Genomic DNA, 22599 nt, shown 5'->3' with positions numbered 1-22599 from the left:
TAGTGTGGAGATTAATATCTCAAGAGGTAGAAGGTTAAAAGAAAATTCATCATGAACTCGAGGCCGAGAGAGATTTAATGGGGCAGGCGATATTGCGCATGCCCAATACATCCTCCTTGGTACTTCAGGGTAATGGCTGCTAGGTGAGATGAGCGGATCGGCCGCATCCTTTGAGTGCGAGGCGCTTTGAGAGGACCGTTAACTCGGGTGGTGCCGAGTTAAAATGGTCGATATCCGACCCGAAAAGCATCCTGAAACCATTTTACATATTGCGAGCCTTGTTCTTCAATCGTAAGTTTCATTTTTCCTTTTGTATTGGCCGGGCGCCATAGCTAGCTCGGGATGTCTGGTAGTCTGCTAGGTAGCTAGGCTAACGTTACAGTGGGACTTAGTGGGAAGGGGAGACAGTTTGTGCTACTCATAAAATGGTTCAGGCTCACGCTGTCTGCCTTTTTGTGAAAGTGTAGGGACGTCGGATTTTGAAGCAGGCTTCTGAATCAAGCTGTCGTGTCTAGTGTGTCTTTATTCATTATTGTGTTGATGTTAGCTGGGTAGTTGGCAGCAGCTTACTGACTGGGATGCTAGCTGACTATGTTAGCATGAATTGTTGGCTCTGTGCCTGCTCCGTGCTCGATGCAGCTCTTCATCATCACACAGCACGTACGCTGCTACAGATGCATCACAAATGATACTCGGGGCAACCAAACAGTTCACTTTGTAAGTCTTTCCTGTGCTACACTACGATATACACAACAGTGTTGTTGGAAAAGTATTGCACTCTTTTCGGCGTGGCTAACATATTTTTCCTTCCGTCGAGACGGAGGGGTTACTAGAGTTCATGGCGTACCACAATCAATGCAGCACTCACTCATCCATAATGTTTGTATGGCCGGTGTTTTACTTAAAGTGGGTAGCTGTTTAAATACACTAATTGGAAGAAACCTTTTGACACTATGCTTTGTAGCCTCCTGTTAATGGATTACGAGTGATAAAAATACAGTGGTAGACTGACGTGTTATATAAGACAGGATTCTGCGAGGTGATCTCTTTCTGGCCAGTGATCGTCGTGGTGAATTTAGAGTTATGTAAGATATCAGGGTTCTGTCCTCGGCTTCACATTTGTTGACAGCTTTAAAATAGTTGCTTGCAATGTAGATAATATGGGCACTTGGTTTTTAAATGCCATACCGTAATCTTGAGGTGGCAGGATTAAACTTTGTTCCAAAGGAACAAGAGGTATTGATCAGGTGGCACCTGATTCAGTCTGATATATTATCATTCAGCCACTATATTAACTTAACTGAGCATCAACCACTGTTAGAAAAATAAAAGTAATTGAATTTATCTGCCCAGGATTTTTGCTGTCAGTCACCTCGGGAGTCTCTTAAACACTTTCTAGGCTCACGTTATATTGGGATTACACTGCGCACTATTTCTTTGAGTTTGAGTTTCAACGTAAATACATAAATATGACATTAAAATCGCCACTGAAAGGCCCAGGTTAGAACGGGGAACCCCCTTGCTACTGCTGTGGCACCACCATGTAGCCCATCACAATGAACTATTTAACAAAAATAGAGGCAAATATAACGTGTGTATATGTTTTATGTTTTTTTTTTTTGTGGCATTTTTTCTGTAATCAGGATAAATCAGATTTTGCTGGAATCAGGTTTCTCACTGTGTGAAGCCTGGCTCATATTCTCCTTAGTCATCATATTTTTTTGGTTGCTCCTGTTAATGAGACCGGTATTTTGGACCTGCAAATCTGGTAATATGTGTATGTGGTGCGCAGATTTAGAAGAAAAGACAGAGGAGCATTATTAACTATGAATCTATGTCTGAAGAGAAAAGAGGGCCAGAGAAGCCACCTCAGTGTGTGGATAACTTGTGCATCAGCCGGCCATCTAATGTTGAACTGCTCTGTTACTGTGATACACTGTGCCTGCACAAGTATGCTTAAGTTAGCATGCACCTTCGTTGTCTCAGTAACAAGAGTATTTTAGCTTTTAGCAGCTGAACAGTTCAAAACCAAAAGTGGTCATCTCGCATACTTTGATTAAAAGACAGAACACTGGTGCACAAGTGATACACACACACACACACACACACACACACACACACACACGTAGGCCTGTCACAATAACAAATTTTGCTAGATGATAATTTTCCAAAATAATTGCCGATAAACGATATTATTGTCAATATTATTTTGATTTTTTTTTTTTTCCATTTTTTCATTGATGTAATTATGATAAATGGGATAATAAAGTGAGTACACCATATCAAAAGCAAGAAACTTTAATTTCTTTAGAGTATTTAACTGTAATTAAAAGGTCAGGATCTTTTAAATAAAATAAATTAAACAAAAAATATAATAAATTTAACAAATAAGAAAGAGAAAAAAAAATACAATGAAAATGAAATGGACTCTCTTTTAGAAAAAAATACATGTCAATGAAAATAATTAATACTAATCAAAAACAATAAAACATAGACCCTGTCTCTATAGAAAAAACGAAACTTCCCCCCAAAAAATCAACAATAAAAACTATAGTCTAAATAAAAGGGAGTTTATACAGTTCCTGAATTGTTTGTAACATGTCCTTTTTCCCAGTCAATCCGTACTGTCTATCAAACATTTTTAACATTTCTGGCTTTCAACCGTATTGAAGGGCTGCATTTTTTTGGCGATGTAGCTGTCTTTGGGCGCCCACCATTTGGTGCTTTTATTTCTATTTACTTTGCCGACCAAAAGGCTCAGTGAGAGCGGATTGTCAAAGAACAAGGCTCCGCGGCACCTCCCTCTTCTTCGTCGCCACTATTTTCAAACAAATGCGACATATCAGTTCGTTGGTGTTCATGAGCTCACACTTTGTTCATTCTGATAAAAAACGAAATATTCCCACACTGGGACTGTGGCAGGCGGCTTAAGAACCGTGTCTTTCGTGACATCACTCATATTAGCGTGTGTTTCCTCCTTACCCCTCAGGACACTCGCTTCAGCTCTCTCCGTGTGTACACGCGAGCAGCCCCGTCGCAAAAGATGCCAAAGATCGCATTTTGGACAGATGCTCACTCCGCTCTAAATCCGCTATAGAACCTATGCACCCTGATGTTAGGAAAGATTGACGTAGTGAGCCATCTTCTCATTCAGCCTCTTTGGTCAAAAGAGAGGAGGAAAACAAACATGCATGCACTAGTGCTGCACAATTTGGGGAAAAGGTGCGATTTGCGATTAGGTGGACAATATTGCGATTGCGATTGTGCTCGCGATTTAATAAAAAAAGTTGTGTCATGATGAGTCTACAGACTTGCTTGGTTATCATGGAGAAAAATCTGAATTGCATGTGCTGACATTGCGATTGCGATTGCGATAACCTCCTTTGCGATTACGTAATTGCATGTGCTGACATTGCGATTGCGATTGGGATTGGGATAATCGTGCAGCCCTAGCATGCACGTGTCAGTTTATCGACGCTGGCAAACTTACCGAGGACGTTCGGTTAATCGATTTATTGATTATCGTGACAGGCCTACACACACGGCTTCCTTGGTTGTCTGTCCTGTGCACAGCCATGCAAACAGATTTGACACAGTGTGAATTGAGAACGTGTCTTGAAGACACAAATTGTACTCTAAACCATGCAATATAGAGGTACAGCAGCTCTGCACAAACCAATGTACTGCTTTTTCGTATCAAACTTTAGGAAGAAATCAAAAGATACAAGTATTGAAGGTAGTGGAGTCAAGATTTGTCTTTTAAATATAGCAGAAAAAAATCATATGCCCCCCTCCAAACTAACACTCAAGAATGTACCTCTGTATTTAAATGTAAGTTATGTACCCCCCGCTGCCGATGTGTTCCCCTCATTTTGAGCTGTAGAAGCAGCGCAGTGTAGCAAATCATTGAGCTGGACAGTTTAACAGCAGCAAAGCATTTACAAGATTTTTGCCTCAGTTTAATGAAGTCAGCATTTTCTCAGCCGTTCTGTGTTGGTAAAGCAGCAGGAGGGATGTTGTTTATATGTCTCTATGGAAACCCAATTGATGCTTCTTGTACAGAATTTCAATATCACTGACTGCTGAGCTTTTGGTTGGACGATTTACAATAGCTCCAAAATGTGTTTTGCTTTGGTTCACTTTGATTCTAAAACTTGAGAATGACACTCGGTCTGTAAAACAGAGCATCATGATAAGCATGATGTAACATTTTCAGGTTGCAGCACTCATGTGAGTTTCTTTGTTAATACAAACTGTTTTTATTCCTCAAAGGAGTCTGGATCAGCTGTAGGAGTAGAGGAAGGTTGTCACGTTTCTGCTTCTTGAGCCTTTGTGTGAAGCTCTTTTCTGTTTGAAATCTGACTTGTGTTATTGCAGTGGGGCCTTTCATCCTGCTCCAGACTATCTGTTTTACCAGGGTTGTGTGTCTAACATCCCTAAATGAGCAGCAGAGAGGAACATGACTCTGGCAGGCACTAATACATGAGGGGAGGTGACACAGTCAACAAATAAACTGAGCTTCATGTGTTTGGCAGTCGTCATGTTTGACTCTGCCGACTGATCCACCCTCCATAAGCACACAAGAACCAACGAATCAGTAAGAAACCACTTTGTGAGTTTGTTGTAACTTATGTCAGCAGCTCTCTCACAAATCAAATGTCAGATTTCAGCTGCAGCGGGCTTTTTCATGTCTAAATAAACACAGTAGATTCATTCTTTGGGTTTATTCTAGAAAAGAGTAAGTGTTGCCTAGTTATGTGTCTGTTGAACAAGTTTGAGTCTTATAGCCTTTCTCAATGTACTCCCAGGCTGTATTATTACATTGCTTTGGTACAAACTCGTGTATATTAGTGAGAGTGTATCAGTCAGTACATTTACATGCAGCTTGAGAAGTCGGACTATGAGCTCTGTCAGCATGAAATGGGACTATTAAAATGCATGTAAACAGCTTAGTCAGACCAGAACTGTGCTAAGCTTGTTTGACACACATAAACTATGCGACTGCTATTTGACTCAAATGGATTCAGCAGGGCTTAGCAGATCTCGGTATGCCTCAGTTAGGTCAAATAAATTCCACCTGGAAAAGGAAGTAGATGACCACGATAAACAGGGCTGCTACACTACAATGCAACAAACACACACGATGGAAACACAGAGCAATAAGTCTCGTTTGAGGAGGAAATGACAGTACAAACCACAGTCTGAAGTCTGCTGTCATGTAAACTGTTATTTATTTGTGATGACTTTATTAAATGTTTGGACTCACTGTCATTAAAAAAGTTGGGTTTATTTTTGTGATGCAGCATGCAGACCCTGTTTTTAACCCCAGCATTAGCTGTGGATAATCTCATTAAATGTTGAGCAGTTATTTTTATCAAAAATGAATTTTAACACCACCCACCTGCCAAATGCTGTTGTTTGGAGGTTTATTTCTATGCATCTGTATTATTTGTCCTCATTTATCACCCCTCATTCATTCAAACCTGCTGCTCATCTTCACTGCTGCCTATTCAAATGTCATTTCTGTGTCTTATCTCTTTCCTCTGCAGGACGCCCACTGTTTACATTCCGTCTTAGTGGTCAGTTCTGCCTGCCGATCAGACGCTAAGCTGAGGCCATGGCAGTGAAGGACCGTTTGGAGGCGGTGCTCAATGTGGGTCTGCGTGTTCCCAGCATCATGCTGCTCGATGTCCTGTACCGCTGGGACGTCAGCTCCTTCTTCCAGAAGATCCAGCGCTCCAGCCTCTCCAACAATCCCCTGTTTCAGTACAAATACCTGGCTCTCTATCTGCACTACGTGGGTCAGTGCTGGTATCACACAGACAAATGCTCACAAACACAAACACACACTGCTTGTTCCAGCACAAATACATTCCCCATGTATTAACACACCCCGGAGGATTAGTGTAAAACAAACAGATTATATAAATGCTCTGCACAGTCTGCAAAACGCAGGGTTCAACACTTTTGGTCATTTGACTGTAGATGGTGGCATGTCAGTGTTATGGTTGGTTTATTTAGACCTGCAGCAGGTTTCATACAAGTGTTTGAATGAGTTGATGTTTGACGAAACTTGGCTTCTGTTATGCTGTCAGTAGGTCAAGGTCCAACAGTCAGGATTTGGCCTCTTTAAGTCAGATTTGCATGGTTCTCTTGCGCCTTTGCCATGCAGGAATGTTGTTCCTAAGCACCCAACTGTGCAAGCCTCAAAATGCCCACATAAGGTTGCAGCCAGTGAGCCATGAGGCTTTGTTGTGATTTCAGGACAGTTGGGTGGGGGGTGTTGTGTGGCACGGAGATGAGTATTGTTTGATCAAAACTGCTCTACCGGATGGTAAAATGAAAAGAGGGATGCTGCCATAAACAAGTTTTGCTTCCCTGGCTTTGTTTTTTATGTCCCAGCAGTGAAAGTAAGCTCTGCCAGATAGATTTAATGTGAAAACCAGAGCCTGATGTTTGGTGGCTGTGTCAAACAGAGCAGGACAAATAAAAAACAAAAGCTTCCCTTTTGGTACAAAACTCTTGTCCAGTATTTTGATCCCATACTTTTGCTTATTTTCTCCTGCCAGGTCAATACACCGTCCCCTCTGTTACAGTGAAACAGGCATGATTTGTCAGGGTTAGCCTGCGAGCAGACATTCACTAAGGGCTCACCAAAGTGAAGTGATAAACCCAACAAAATCCTCTCAGTTAGGTAAAATGGGGATTCTTACGAAGGGCTCCTGTATTTCTTTCAACTGAAATGTTAATGAGAAAATAAGTTTGCAAGTGTGCTGTTGATGTTTCTAAGCTGCTGTCCTCATGTGAACCACACCCTTTAAACAAAGCACATGAACAAAATGTAAACATTTGGCTTTGAAGTTGACTTCCATCCTGGAGCAAAAGATCCTTAAGTCAGTCCACTCCAGAGCCAATCATGAGGACGAGAACCCGTCGGGTGTTTTTACAGAGGCAGTGTTGTGTGTCTGTGTGCTGTCAGACTTGGCTGCAGTCGGTTAATGAGCCAACGGGCCTGGTATGTGCTGATGGCTGCTGTGGGTGGACAAATGGAAAAAAAAAACAATTAACTGAGGAAAAGCTCTAAGTCATAATAACTCTTGCTGTGCACCAAAGATAATGTTTTTAGACCTAGTTTTGGGTTACAGCTTGTTGCTCAGTTAGCCTTGTTGCAGCAGTGACTGATTGACTGTCAAAAACAGCTCCACGCTATTACATAAGAAACATCTGCCACACACACAAACACACAAATACACATTGAGCAGATTGCTTGCATAAATGAAAAGAGAGTTTGGTCAACACTAGGGCTGCAACTAACAAGTATTTTAGTAATCGATTACTCTGACAGTAATATTTACAATTAATCAATGAATCGGGGAAAAAAAGAAGATGAATGAAACAAATGTATTGTCGCTTAAAGAATCAACATATATTGTTATGTCATCAGCTTTTGAACTTAGTGGGCCAAAAAGGCAAATAAATAAAAATATTTCCTCAATCTTTTCACCTGCAGGTCAAACAGTACACCCTCTCTGCCCTACCACTATCTGTCGCAGCCAATGCTAACATTGGTTTAATGAACTCCTCGTGGATTTCAAACAGGGTGACTAAAAAGACAAAACAAGTCCTAAAAGACATACCATGCATATCACAAAATATGAAAGGAGTGTGTGTGGGATTTTGTAGCTTCTCACTTGCTGTAGAGCTCCCGGCTCATCATCAATGAGCCCAACACGTTTGTGTTTTAAGTGCTGAATCATTGCAGTCGTGCTGCAGTGCCATGCAAGGTCATTTTTGCAAATGTTGCAATTAACACGCTGTGTGCTTTTGCTTGGCGTGAAATACTCCCAAACTGTGGCATTTTGTGTACCAAAGTCTTTCCCCGGCTCTGCCATTATTTACGTGTTTACTTGTTTCCCTCACCTGCTGGTTTGGCTTCACCTGGGCCCTGTTCTACGAAGCAGGATTACTGCCTAGCGAGGTAGCTTTGAGGATAGGTTCCGAATTCCCTGTTCTACGACACGGGATCACTCCTCAGCGAGGCGAGTCTCCATGGCAACATACGCTGAACGGCTAACCTGCTCCGGGGCAGGTTAGGTTCCAGATTGAACTCGCGGATTATAAAAACCCCACCCACTGACCAATGAGCCCTCACGAAAAAATGGCTTGTCCGTTCTTAGAGGATCCCGTGGACATCGGAGCCCGACCCACTCTCTTTTTCGGATGACCACCTTTATGAAAGTTACCGGTTTTCCAGGGAGGGGTTGTTAGTACATGACACTTTCTACAGGTAGATAAAGGAATGAAGAACTCTCATTGCCGTAATAAGATCTTCAATGCCAACACTTCTGTTCCATGACAATATTTTATTGCCCGTATTAAAATTTTGACAGGAATTCATGTAGGGCTCATGTGGGCTACATATCACACAAAAAATGTAAACACGATAGGAATGAACAAATGAATAAATTCATCTAAGAAATAAATTAGGTATGGTGCATGTTACAGTAAAAGTGCATGGTGAAGAGTGCTATTTCAGGATGATAATGGCACAAAAGATTTTTTTTTGCACTACACTTACGCATTTAGACTGTCAGTAATTTTCTGCCAGAACTCCTTCCGTGCTTTAGCAGCGGCGACGGTGTTGCTTTTAACATTAATTACATGTTTCACCTCGTCATACTTCCTCATGATCACCTCCTGCTCCTCCTGTGTGAAGTATGCGCTCCTTCTCTCTCCGGCCTGCTCTGACGCTCCAGACTGCTCCATGTTCGCGATTGGTCAGATGCAGCGGGCTCCGCCTTATATGTGTGCACGCGCTCATTGCCTAGCTGGATCCACTTATGAGGTTGATAACTAGCGTCGTTAAACCGTGTAGCGAGACCGCCGGCTACCGCGCTCAGTTCAGTTAGGTAGCTCCAGGGCTATCTCGCTAGGCTGAACTTGCTTCGTAGAATAGGGCCGAGGCTGCTCTGTTTACATACAGCCCCACAGCCCAGGTAATCTACACTCCAGCCAAGTAGGTGGCGGTAAGGCACTTTCAGCTAGTTGCCAACCGCCAAATAATCTGACAAAAAGGAAGAAGAAAAATACAGTAACGGCGCAGCACAGTGCATGGATCATGAAAAAACGTTGACGCTTTTACTAGTCAATTTTATCGATTTGTCATTGCAGCCCTAGTCAACACACAGGACATGATAAAGATGCTTCTCTAACGTGTGTATAGTCATTTGTCCTTACTTTCTCTACCTTCTCAGGTTACATCCTCAGCTTAGTGCTCCTGACTCTGCCTCGTCAACACCTGGTCAAACTCTACCTGTACGTCCTCACAGCTTTGTTGCTGTTTGCTGGCCACCAAGTTTCAAGGTAAACATTTAATGTGGAAGAATACATGTTATTGTATCATTTAAGTCACACACACTTGCAACATGGAATAGATCCCTCTGTTAATCAAGCACTTTGACCTGTTTTTGCCAGGGATTACGTCCGCAGTGAACTGGATTCTGGTCATGAAGGAGCCGTCTACCTGGAACCTCTCTCCATGAACAGATTTACCACTGCACTCATAGGTAAGGTCATACATCAGTACATGGAGGTACACGTGTGATTTACATGGAGGAAATTTCACCCTTGGTTTGGAGAGTCTGAAAATTTCGATAGGAGAACGACACACTTCTTATCACTTGAACTATGACATTACAGTCAGGCTGTGCAACATTTTTAGCCTAACAAGAATCCACCCTCTGTATGGAGTGAGCTTCTCTCTAACCAGAGTAGGAGCTCTCACACATGTCTGAGACTTGATCTTCCTGTGCAGCAGATGGTAGAGAAACATCAGCAGATGTTGTGGTTTAATTCAGTGTTCGCTTGAAATTTATAAGTGCTGTTTAGAAGAAAAGCATCTCTGCAGGCAACATAACATGGCCTCTGTGTGGTCCTATGTTTTAATCTTATCATCACCTGGGACTTTGGGTTCATGTTAAAATGGACAGGATGTTCCACGGTCCATAGCATCTGGTTTCATCTTACAGAAGAGTAGATTTGGAGTCTCCTGTGCTATAAATAGACTGTGCTGATTTCACTGCTCAGTGTAAGCCTTAGAAAGCAAAAATATCACAGACACAGTGACAAAGATATATGGCAGTGAAGAGAGGGGGAGGTGAAAGCTTGGGAATATGAGAGAGGCCTCTTCGAAACAAAGCTCTGCGTTTTTGAATGTGAATTTGAAATATTGCAGATACCACCTGTCTTACAAATTTTTAATTTGATCTCATAACTGGATGTGCATGTTCAAATAATAAATTAGCTAAACAGCTTTTTTACAGTCTGCAGATCAGTTGGTATCTTTTATAAATGTGCATTTTATGTTGTCTTTCATCTTCATCATTTCTCATCATTTTTCAGGTCAGCTGGTGGTGTGTACGCTGTGCTCCTGTGTGATGCAGACCAAGCGGATTTGGCTCTTCTCTGCTCATCTCCTCCCTCTGGTGGCCAGACTGTGTCTTGTCCCACTGGAGACCATCGTCTTCATCAATAAGTTCTCCATGATATTCACTGGCCTGGAGGTCATTTACTTCCTGGCTTCAAACTTGTTGGTACCTTACAACCTGGCCAAGACTGCTTACAGGGAGCTGGCCCAGGTAGAAAAGAAATCTTTGAAGCCTTGATGTTTCTACCTTCTCTGCCTTTATCACAGAATTTTGTCAATCATAGATTTCTGGTCATTAACCTCATCAATTTTCTTTTTCAACTTCATCTCACTTTCCTTCTCAAGGTGGTGGAGGTGTATGGTCTGCTGGCTCTTGGGATGTCTCTGTGGAACCAGCTGGTCCTCCCAGTTCTCTTCATGTGTTTTTGGTTGCTGCTGTTTGCTCTGCAAATCTACTCGTACTTCAGCACCAGAGATCAGCCTACCTCACGGGAGAGGCTTCTTTTCCTCTTCCTGACCAGGTGAGACCATAGCACTGGTCAGACCATGAGGGGCTTTGTCTTATGTATCCCACTTAATTATATTACTTTGAAAATAAATTGCATTTCCTAACAGTTGTTTCTTTTGCTTTTCTTTTAACTTCCCCTCCCTGCTGTGCTCTGCCCTCCCTCTCTGTCCTCAGTATTGCAGAATGTTGCAGTACACCGTACTCTCTGCTGGGTCTGGTTTTCACCGTCTCCTTTATTGCTCTGGGAGTTCTCACCCTCTGCAAGTTCTACCTGCAAGGTTACCGGGCTTTTATGAACGACAACACAATGCACAGGTCAGTATGTGTGCACATGTGTGTTTGTGTGTTTGATAAGGCTGTCTGTTATTAAGTGGCTTAAAGTTTGGATTGTGATTTTTCTGTGTGTACGTGCAGGGGGATGACTGAAGGCATCACGCTGCTGATCCTCGCTGTCCAGACTGGTCTAATTGAGCTCCAGGTCATCCATCGAGCCTTTCTCCTTTCCATCATCCTCTTCATTGTTGTGGCTTCCATTCTGCAGTCCATGCTGGAGATAGCTGACCCCATAGTCCTGGCCTTGGGAGCATCCAGAGACAAGTAAGAAGCTTTATGTTTCTTTACCACTTAAAGTCTTAGAAAATAATATCCCACCAAGAATTTTCGACTGCTCCCCTTTTTGATTCCTGCTTCGTGTCCCGTAGGAGTTTGTGGAAGCACTTCAGAGCCGTGTCTTTGTGTCTGTTCCTGCTGATCTTTCCAGCCTACATGGCCTACATGATCTGTCAGTTTTTCCACATGGACTTCTGGCTTCTCATCATCATCTCCTCATCAATCCTCACATCACTGCAGGTAACATTCAAGCAGACAGCAGGCACATGTAGAGCATGCACAAAAAATGAAATAAAAAAAAATCTCTGAAAATGCATCCGCTGCAGCTGACAATCCTGGAGCACATCTACTTCAGTTTGTGATGAATTATTGAATTTGATCAAAATGTTAACACACTCTCCTCGATCCCCTGCAGGTCCTCGGTACTCTGCTGATCTATGTTCTCTTCATGGTGGAGGAGTTTCGTAAAGCTCCAGTTGAAAACATGGATGAAGTTATTTACTGTGTCAACGGGACGTACAGATTGCTGGAGTTCCTGGTGAGTTTCACAAACACACACACAGTGTACTGTATCTTCGACACTTCCTCCCTCACTGCTGATGATTTCCTCTCCTGCCAGGTTGCAGTGTGTGTGGTGTGTTATGGTGTATCAGAGACAGTGTTCGGAGAGTGGAGTGTGATGGGCAGCACCATCATCCTGGTCCATTCGTACTATAATGTGTGGCTCAGAGCCCAGCTGGGCTGGCAGAGCTTCCTGCTCAGGAGAGATGCTGTAAACAAGATCAAAAGCCTCCCCACTGCGAGCAACACACAGCTGGAGCAGTACAACGACATCTGTGCTATCTGCTACCAGGTAGGAGCTGGGTTTGTGCGGTTGTGTTCAAACAGAAAAGACATATCTAAGGAGTGATTTCAAGCATCTAGTGTTAACATTTGTCAAAGGAAAATAACACCACAGCCTCCATGTGTTTCTTTGTTTTTTTCTTCCAGGACATGAACAGTGCTGTGATCACTCCCTGCAGTCATTTCTTCCACGCTGGCTGTCTGAAGAAATGGCTCTACGTCCAGGAGACCTGCCCCCTCTGTCATTCTCAACTTAAGAGCCAATCACCAACCACCACTGTCTCCAATCAGGACACTCCAGCGGCCAATCAGAACCCTGCAGGGCAGGAAGAACCTAATAATAAGCAGGATGAGGGTGCTTGTCCAAATGAAGGGAAGGAGGAGAAGGAGGGAGATCCTGGACCTGCTATGTCGGATGGAGAAACCTCCTCTTCTTCCTCCTCTAGCGTCACCAACGCTACCCAGCAACAGGTCGACACTGCAGCAAAATCATCTTCCTCTTCGTCTTCTCCCCCTTCCCCTCCTGTGTCTGACTCTGAGGATCCCACCCTGTCTTCCTCCCTTTCTTCAGAGACATTGGACACACACTCGTCTATCTGTCACCACTTGTCCCCACATCTCTCAGTCGATGCAGAGAAGACCTCTGCTGACCCTCAGCCCACCCTTCAAACAAACCCAGGCTTCCTACCGGACGATGAGGGATCATCTGCCGGTCTATCATCACAGGCTGAAGATCCCTCCCCCCTTTTTGAGTAGCAGTCTCCTTCTCTGTGCAACTTCTGAGCTCCATTCCAACACACAAGGACATACATGCATGCATAAAAAACACAATCTGAACACTCCATCTGCCAGTTCCTCTTGTCCAGCAGTTGGCTATCCCTTATGTGAAAAGTTTCACTAAAATGCTACAAGGGGAAACACTCAAAAAGGATCTAATCAGAGACATGCATCAAACAGCTTTAAAATCACATTTATTTGGCAGTTTATGAAACACGTCATCAGAATGAATTTCTATCTTAATTTTGAATTAGAGCTGTCAACATTAACATGTTAACATGATTAATCGTTGACAGATTATTTTTTTAACACATGTAAATCATACAACTTTTTCCGCTTTAAATGCAGATTTACATGGAGCGTCGCTTACTTCAGGTAGCCCATAAAACATGAAATGATGAAGAACTGAGAAGCAAATTTGGAGCAGAAAAGTTAAACCAGAGCTTGGGCCACTGAGTCGTTCACTGCTTATCGAGACATAGTTTATGTGTTATAACGAGGCAGACTGAGTTTCGAATGGTCACTTGAGTAGATCATGGACATCTATGCCTGCAGGAAAAACAGGTGCCTTCTGTTGCGCTAGTAAAACCATTTAATGTTTTTCATTCATTGGTAGTGATGGTCGACTAAACAGACGAAAGGTGGCAACATCTGGCAAAAAGTTGTGTGAAGTGCAAACTTAGTTTTCTGTATTGTCCTGTGTTTTCACCCCTGACGTTGCATTACTGGCCGCTCTGTGTTTGTAGCAGTGTGCACAATGAGCTGGATGGGCTCAGGTAAATTTGCCTCCAGGAGGTGGCCTGGGCCCCACTTTAGAGCTAACCAGCTCATCAAAATGCCACCCCAAAATCCTAAATGAATGACTTAGCCTATGTTGCAGCAGGCTGTAGCCTACTTTCATTTCAATGTGGCACATTTCCAATCTTTTAAATTTTTGAATGCTAACAAAGTATTTTAAAACTGATTGAGATTAATCAGAGCCATTACTAACATTTTATTAGACATCACTACCATAGTTTAATTTTTTCATCAGCTTGTATGTCACAGGGGTGGAGATTACTTTCTCTGATTTTCTGCTTTCGGCCGGGTCGCAAACTTGCTACAAAAAGGGGAAAATTTTCATCTCATCTCATCTCAAAATGAATGGGTACTTGTCCACAAAATGTGAAGTCTTGTGTAAAACTATTTTTTGTCGGATACATTTGACATGATATTTAAGCTATAGAGACATCTCTAAAATCATGCTTTTGTCCTTCTCGTTTCAACCCCACAACATTTTCTTCCATCCTGCCTTTTGTTTACGCACCTTCACTCTTATTGCTGAATATTTCACGGTGTTTGGATTTTCTCTGTAGTCCTGTACGTGCCATGGTGATAAGAAATGCTTCAGAGACATTGAGAGCTTAGAAAGATGAGTTTCATATGGTTACATCTCAAACAGTGACAAAGTCTTAACGTTTCATAAAGATTACAGATTCCTCCATCAGTTTCATCAAGATTTCAGTTTTTGTGTTGTTGGGTGATGTTTCGCATTAAAGTGAAACACAAAGACTGAATGTGTCCTGAGGCCATCGTAAGACTTGAAGTCTGGTGCTAAGCAGAGGATTTGTAGTGAGGTCAAGTTAAATGTGACGGTGTGAACAATGATGTAACTTCATTTCATGTGTCGAGCTTTCTCTGATGTATGCTTCTCCAATACAGGAATCAAACTTGTTTGGCTGGTCCCAGCAAAGAAAAAAGTTATTGTCCTCATCGCCAAACTTTTGTATTACAGTTAAAGAGACGTTATTTTTTAAGTCATTTTTACATTACTGCTTTATTGAACAGCACAGTGCAGCAGGACTCAAGTAAAAAGAGAGATCCGGCAGGGTGTGAGATAATCCTCAGAGTTGGCTTGGGGCAGTAGCTTTTTTATCATGAGCTTTACTTCATACTTTTCTTTCTGCTTCTCTTATTTACAAACACATACTGAAGCTTTGCCCTCCATCGCTCCATCCAGCTCTGAATCAACCAATCAAATCAAATAACCTGATGTTTTCCAAAACCATCATTCTGCTCTTCCTGCAGCTGTTCTGTAATGATATGTTTCACCCTGAAGTTGAGCTGTGTGATAGGACAATTTTTTATTTTCATATAACATGCACATGCTCAGTGGGTTCCTGCTCTCAGAAAAGGGGGGAAATTCTGAGGACTGCATTGAGAGACTAAAACTTTGTGAATGCCTGATGGTTCCGATGCACGCTTATATGTCGAGCTTGCACGCTGCCACTGCTACCATAACATTTCTTTGTTTTCCAAGTGTGCACTAACCTTTCCTTGCAATGTTTTATTTGTGTTTGTATGTTTTCGACATGGTCCCCCTTTCTTTGTTTTTTTTTTTTTTGGTTGCGTTTGCACTAATGTCTACTAGCAGCGCTCCAAAGCCGTTCTGTGGCTGTCAGCAACCAAATACCCTCTGACGTGTTTGTGTATGAGGAAGCAGCCCAATCTGTTTGTGTGTGATGTATATAAATGTTGCTCTGTATGGCATCTATATTAAATCAGAGGAGTGTTGTTATATTACTAAGTTCAGGGCTAGATTTCTCCAAAGCTCCTTTGCTGTGTAATCGACTTTGTCACGCTACACGTTTGGGAACAAAGACAAATTTTTGTCTGAGAGGCTTTGGGGAAAGAGAGCTTTCTGATCTTTGAGACCAGCCAGTGTTATTGCTTCTCCTGACTGTATGACGCGTCCTCACGCTGGTGTGATCACTCCAGTGCCCTCTACTGTTAGGAGTAGGATCAGCATGGCGCAGACGGAGCAGGAGAAGCACTAGTTAACCCTCAACAGTATTATTACTACCGCTAATGCTTAAGGTTTTATCACTATGAATGAATTCCTTGTTTTTATTTGAGAGCATTGGCTGCAGGGCTGAAAATGAATACATCACCGATGTAGGATCAAACCTGGCCATTGCTGTTTAACTGTTAATTTTTTTTCTTTTTTTTTCTTTTAAGAGGTGAAATGTAGAGTTTGATGTATTTTGCACACGTTCCTGTGGAAGAAGAACATAAGGACTTTTCTGTATTCTTGAATGACATTTTACAATCAGCTCCATTCCTTATAGATTTTGATGTACAACAAAGCACTTGAAGTGGTTACATAAATTTCAACAGCTTCAACTTTGTTTTCATTGTGGAGCACAGAACTGTCACATGCCCAATGAGGTGATAACTATCATTGGAAACCGAATTTGAATGTGCACCACAGTATTAAAGAGTCAGAGAAGCCTGTCAGCTGTTTATTTCACATCTGTTTGCTTGTTGTATGTCTGCATTAGACAAGTTACGGGTACAGTTCTTACTCTACAGCCTGGGAAACATTTATATGGGGACAGTTAAGCACCAGAAAAACTGAACATCTGAACTATTTATCTGGCAATAAAGTGTATAGAAATTACATCTTTATGTGCTAGAGAAATTTGAATGCAGAATTTGTAATGCAATGCATTTCTGAGAGATATAAAACAATACATATGCACTCAACACCAAACTTCTCTTAGCTTTGCAGCTAATAGATTTTCTGGCAAGATAACACAACTGATTTAGAATCTGTGTATTTTGTTTCTAAACTATTTGCATGATACAAACGATATAAGATAATCTCAAACTTTAACCGTATTTCAAATTGACAGTTTAAGTCCCTAAAGTTTACCTCCAGCCTGAACACAACTTGTATTTTTAATTACGATGTGTTATATAAATGTATTACAGCATTGAAAATGCAGCAAATTGTCAATGAAATCTTCGGCTGCCAAGGACTTTGACCTTATATCTCTAAAGAATGTGGAGCGGTTTTGGAAGGAGTTTATGATCTCATGTGTTCGGGCCACTCTGACTTAGACAGATCTTAGCTTCTCTTTTGATTCTTTGTTTAAAAGAAGCGTCCATGCACTTAATTGAAACATAATTTGTAAAACCTGACTCTAAATGCCTGTAATATTCTGTTGCAGTGCTCCACAGTTAGATTTGGACTTTATTTGCCTGGCATTGCCTTGGTTCTTTTACAAAAAATGAATGTCAGTAATAAAATGAATCATCCATCCCATACTCTGCCTTTCTTTTCTTTTTTGCTCAATATATATATATATATATATATATATATATATATATATATATATATATATTTCAACAAATAAACACATACACAAAATAAACAAAAGCCTGCAGTGATTTGGGAGATACAGCACTCAGAGAACCTTCAAAATGAGAAACTACCTGCAATATGACTCAACAGTAAGATGAACCCGCAGTTAAAAGCAAAAGGTAGCTATAGTTACATTATATAGGGGTAGAACATAAATCTTTTTTACCTGAAACTTATATTTCAAGGAAAAGAAACAGGAAATTCTTCAGAATTCTTCTTTCTGTCTTCTGTCTGGGGCATGTTAGGAGCATGCAGATGAGGGAGGCCTTTTATCTTCTAGGTTAGAAACAGGACACCTTAGCCTCTGATAGACGGGCCCTGTGTACAGCTTTGAATGGCAATAGACAGTGCACCATGGTGGCCACAGTAGGATGTTGAGCTGTGTAGTTTGAGGGCTGAGTCCCAGGCATCTTCTGAAGGTGAAAGGTGAAGATCCTGTTCCCAGACAGCTTTTATTTTGTCAAGAGGGGCATGTCTCACACCAGTCAGTTTATCATAGATAGTTGACAGGGAAATCCCTGTATGTTGAGTGCAGGTCCCTCATCCAACAAGCTCATTCCAGATGCCAGAGGGAAATAGCCTACTGTCCCTCTAACCAGGGCTTGACATTAACACCAGCCAACCGGCCAAATGCAGGTGGATTTCGGCAGTGGCTGGTAACACCGCTGCCCCCACTGGCCACTTTGGTGGGTTGAATTTTATCTCAAACATGGAGCAGAGAGACAAGCAAAAAGATGACTCTGATGATGAAAGCTCTGAGGAAATTTAATTTACCTCTCCTTCATTGTCATTCTCATGAAAAAATAAATGATTTTCTGATTACAATCGTTAATAAATATTTAAGCAGACAGTGTTTCTTGCTGAGTTTTTATCAGTTCAATTAATACCCTTTACCATTTAATTATAACCAATAACAAACTACTATTTTAATTACTATGTCTTAATAGACTGCATATTTTCATATGAAAGGAGCACAATGTTACACACAACTTTATCAGAGCTTAATACCTGATTAAGGACCTGTGGATTTTAACATTGATGTAGTCTTGTTTTGAGTGTGCATAGGGGTCATTTACATTTAAAGAGGTTGTATATCTTTTTTAAGTAAACTTTAGCATGTCATCATCGGCTTTAATCAATTAATTGAACATAATTATCCAACAACAAATTGTGGCCAGTGAAAATACTGTGTGGCTAGTTACTCAGGCATACCACTGGCCACAGTGACTGGTGAGCAAAAAAGTTAATTTAAGCCCTGCCTCTAACTGACCCTTTTTAACATTGGAGTATACAGAATATCACATGGCATAAGTTTACATAAAGTATTTACAACATTCATTTTTCTCAGTAGTACAATAACTTCTGAGTCCTAGCTTTTTTGGATTTCAAGTTTTAACCTGTACTTAGAATTGTAAAACAATAAAGTGATGTTAATTCCAAAAATGGATAAAACTCTAATAGGTGATGGAAAATTGTAGCTTGTGGATTTCAAAGTAGCTACTTCAGCAGATTTGGGTCAGATAGCGACCCCTAGCGGTGAAAAACAAACAAACGGGAGAATGTTTGTGAAATAGCACTGTTGTCTAGTTTGGTCCTTCTGCTTTTCTGTAACTAGTAAAAATGACGCAAAGATTGGAACCTGTGGTGGGAACATGGCGGTACCTGACATCCTGACATAAGATGAGCAAAAGCCCATGTGAGGTAAAACACAGACACACGACAGGTAGCTTATAAGATAAAAGGGACCGGGCACGAAAAAAAATCGTTTTGAGATACAGGAAAGGACCGGCCTCAGTCCCATGTTAGACCTTTCAAAGTTAAGGTTATAGTTCGACCACAAAGACGACAACCTCTTAGCGCCAACGTTGTTACATCAAATCTGAATAACGTAACGCCGAGAAATGTATATAGGCCTATCTTATTAAGTAATTCATTCATTTATTTATTGGGATTTTAAGTTGTGAATACATAGGCCTAACTCATTGTGTAGTTACAGGGTTCGGACACGTGATGGTGCTGTTGTTTTGTTTTTAAACTAAATAGAGCTGATTCAGAGGACCGGACACGCGCGCGCACAAACATACAATCTGTGATATAATACAAACAGGTTTAAAAAAAAAAAAAAAAAAAAGTCAATTTCAGTTTTGGAGGGAGTCACTGCGCGGACAGTGGGGTTAACGAGCTTTAAAGGCGCAGAAAAAAAGAGAAAAAAATTGAAATTTGAAAACATTTTATTAAACCTCCTGCTTGATCCAGAATTTTTTATTGCACTATTATTCGTTTTGCATTTCCCCCTTAATCATTCTCAGGTAGGCTTACACTGATGAAGTGATGGCCTACTGTAACGCGGTGATTCTTTTTCGCAGAATTAAAAATAACTGTATTAACCGATTGGATCTGAAAGGCTTTTTAGTGTTTATTGATCTGACACAGGCCTTCTTTCGTGAATCTCATTTCATAGGGCGTATTTGTTTACATTTGCCACATTCTTTTTTCTTTCTTTAAATTCTCAAATTTTAATTTTTTTAATTCAATTTCTTGCAAGAGATTTTATTGTGTCTTTTTCATTGGATTGATTTTTCGTCGCGCCATTTGACATTTAAATGAGCAGTATATTGGCTGACATGCACAGATTAACATCTTTTGGACCCAAGTGATACTTGCTGCTTTTATCCCACCCGGATCGATCCGCGCACCATCCAGCCCCTTTTCACACTCCTCCATCCGTTCACATGTATCCTTTCCTTCAGCTGTTAAAAGCTTATAAAGGCTGATCCTCCTCTCCCACTCTCTCCCCTCTATATGCAGGAAACTGGAGCATAAAAGACTCTTATTCTCCATAATCAAGGTCAAGAGCGTTTTTCAATAACCTTTGGGAATTAAACCCTGGAACGGCGCCAGTTCCTCCTGCCAATCATCCCCACAGCCGGCTGAATAATACAAAAGTTGTTGACCTTTTGGCACCTCAGCAGATCAATACGCTGAAGCCTCATTTTATTATAAGAGTTCTCAGAATTATCTATTAATATTTTGTTTGGATTCCGTCTCTCGGTGGAGTGATAAATAGTCCCAAATAACAGATGGTGCTGCAGGGAGAGACAAAGCGGGGAAATCTGGTAGCAATTATCCTCAATTATGCTCATTGTTATTTTGAGCTAATTATTGTTATTGTCACTTTTGTTTGTGCGTCTTGCGGCGCTGGGCTGCAATAAGCGGGCCTGCGGAAGACAATGGGGAGCAGGGATCTGTTGTGGCGATGAAATATGGCTTTCATAATTGAGCCTAACCAGTTCGGTCTAAATAAAACTCAGATCTAAATATGCCGGCTGAGGTTTCATATCAAATTAACCGAATGTCTGCGGCTGGAATAAGTCTAATGGTGGATCTAATCACTAATATGCGGACATCAATGGTGTTTTCACTTCTTGTGTGGCAGCGAGTCAAAGATTCATTTTGATTAAATGTTCATTTCTGTGTAAAAAAAAATGCGTAATTCAAGAAAGGTTCAAAAACATTTCAGACATAACTGTGAAGGCCATGTCTTAACGTTTTCATCAAAAGCCACAGAAGAAAGGAGTTGTGTCTGTGAGTGCTCTGGTCTATTCCTCAATATTTCAAAGTTACGCTGCGTAAAAGTTGATGTTTCTCGAATACGTAAGAATTTATAGCTGAAAAATGTCAGCGCTGTTGATGTGCCGTTCAGCAGTTTGTTCGCGCATCGTGAGCGCTGTTCTGCAGCTGTGCAGGGCCAAAAACAAACTTTGAATCGTCAGTGTTATTGTGCGCACAAGTGCAACTCTCACATCAGCGGAGTTGGCACTTTTTGGAAGAAACCTTTAAAGTAGACGAGAGAAGGATGCGCACTCACACCGGGTCGGACAGGGGCAGAAAGAGGAGCCGTGGGTCCGCTGCGTGAAACGGACCTGACTCCTCTCTCGCCTTTGTTTGGGGGCGTCTCCTCTCCTCTCCTCTTCTCTCTTCTGGTCCTGTCCCCTCCCCTCTTTCCCTTCACATCCTCGCTCTTTTGGCGCTCCCTCTCTCTCCCCCGGGGTGGGAGAAGCCCGTGTTTGGTTCTCAGAGAGAGACTGGGAGAGGCAGAAGGAGAGAGAGGGAGTCCTCTGGGAAGAGTCACTGAGCGGTTTTTCCTCAGAGAGGGAGCAGAGCGAAGAGAGGAAGCAGTGCTGCTCCGGACACCGCAGACCCCATCACGTCCCGGGGAGCGCTGAGCTGAAGGAGGAGAGAGAAAGAGCAAAGAGTGAAAAGAGGAAGAACGAAGAGTCAGAGAATGGTGATATCTGATCCGTTTTGAGCTGATCTCTTTTTCAGACTGACAGTTTGAACTGGATCTCCACGCGCATCGGAGACACTTTGAGACCTTTCTGAGTCTTTTGCGTCCTGGCATTTCTGCTGCGATTACATCTATCTTTTTAGAGTTTGGACTCTTGGATTCTACTACTTCGATATGATTTCAACCCCGTGTTAGCAAGGTGAGAATTGGTGCAGGTCTAGAATTAGAGGATTAAACAGCTGCTTGTTTTCTCGAAGCCCACGTTGCTCCTCTTAAACCAGAGTGAGGGATTCACGGGCGAACAAGTGCACATCCAGGAGAACCGAGAAACAGAGGGACAAACATCGAGCGACGGAGGTTTGTTCATGTTTGGGATCCAGGAGAGCATCCAGAGAAGCGGCAGCAGCCTGAAGGAGGAGCCGCTGGGAGGCATGAACGCTGTCCGGAGCTGGATGCAGGGGGGCGGCGTGCTGGACGCCAACACAGCCGCCCAAAGGTGAGCTCTGCTTGGGATGGAAGAACAGGCTTGTCTGCATCTGCAGAAACATGCGAACATCGAGGTTTCTGTGCCAGGAGTTCTGCCTGCAGACGTCTGTGTTGAGCGCACACGGAGAAAAAACATGGATGTAAAGATCACTGAGATTTATGTGCGGGATAAAAAGCTCTAAAAGCACAGAAACATCGTGTTAGAGTTTTTAAAAAAACGCAAACGTGCAAACATTTTGTGCGTAACTTTCCTTCTGTCTCAAACTGGCAGATGTTTTACTAAATCAGATTTAATTATTTATTTTGTAAGTAAAGTGAGTTTCTATAAAACGTCTTCAATCTTTCTTTCCAACCACAGTTATTATTTTATTAAAGCAGAACAGATTCACCACTTAGCCCGTAAAAATCAGATAAGTAAAGGTGGACAAAGCATGGCTGTCATGAGAAAAGTGTCGTACATAATTTTTATTATTTAA

The 22599-nt window shown here is 41.8% G+C and overlaps 2 protein-coding genes across 4 annotated transcripts in view; both read left to right on the top strand.

The window, feature by feature from the left end:
• The first annotated feature begins 118 nt into the window (after positions 1–118).
• Positions 119–15788, top strand: LOC141791585 (RING finger protein 145-like). The gene is made up of 12 exons (XM_074672156.1): positions 119–291; positions 5550–5801; positions 9255–9363; positions 9475–9566; positions 10402–10637; positions 10772–10947; positions 11109–11249; positions 11349–11531; positions 11636–11783; positions 11959–12081; positions 12163–12396; positions 12534–15788. Exons 2-12 carry the CDS (start codon positions 5618–5620, stop codon positions 13140–13142), a joined length of 2235 nt encoding a protein of 744 aa, XP_074528257.1. The 5' UTR covers positions 119–291; positions 5550–5617; the 3' UTR covers positions 13143–15788.
• A 6067-nt stretch (positions 15789–21855) lies between these two features.
• LOC141791571 (transcription factor COE1-like) overlaps positions 21856–22599 on the top strand; it is a 103538-nt gene continuing 102794 nt past the window's right edge. For all 3 annotated transcript variants that reach the window (XM_074672136.1, XM_074672137.1, XM_074672135.1), the window contains exon 1: positions 21856–22133. In XM_074672136.1, the coding sequence (XP_074528237.1) occupies positions 22003–22133 (131 nt within the window). In that variant the 5' untranslated portion in view covers positions 21856–22002. The remainder of the gene's footprint in view (positions 22134–22599) is intronic.

This window comes from Halichoeres trimaculatus, unplaced genomic scaffold, assembly GCF_033239565.1.
Source record: "Halichoeres trimaculatus isolate MK-OKI-2021-1 unplaced genomic scaffold, fHalTri1.1 fHalTri1_scaffold_6, whole genome shotgun sequence".
Taxonomy (NCBI): Eukaryota; Metazoa; Chordata; class Actinopteri; order Labriformes; family Labridae; genus Halichoeres; species Halichoeres trimaculatus.
This window is presented reverse-complemented; position numbering and strand designations above follow the sequence as displayed.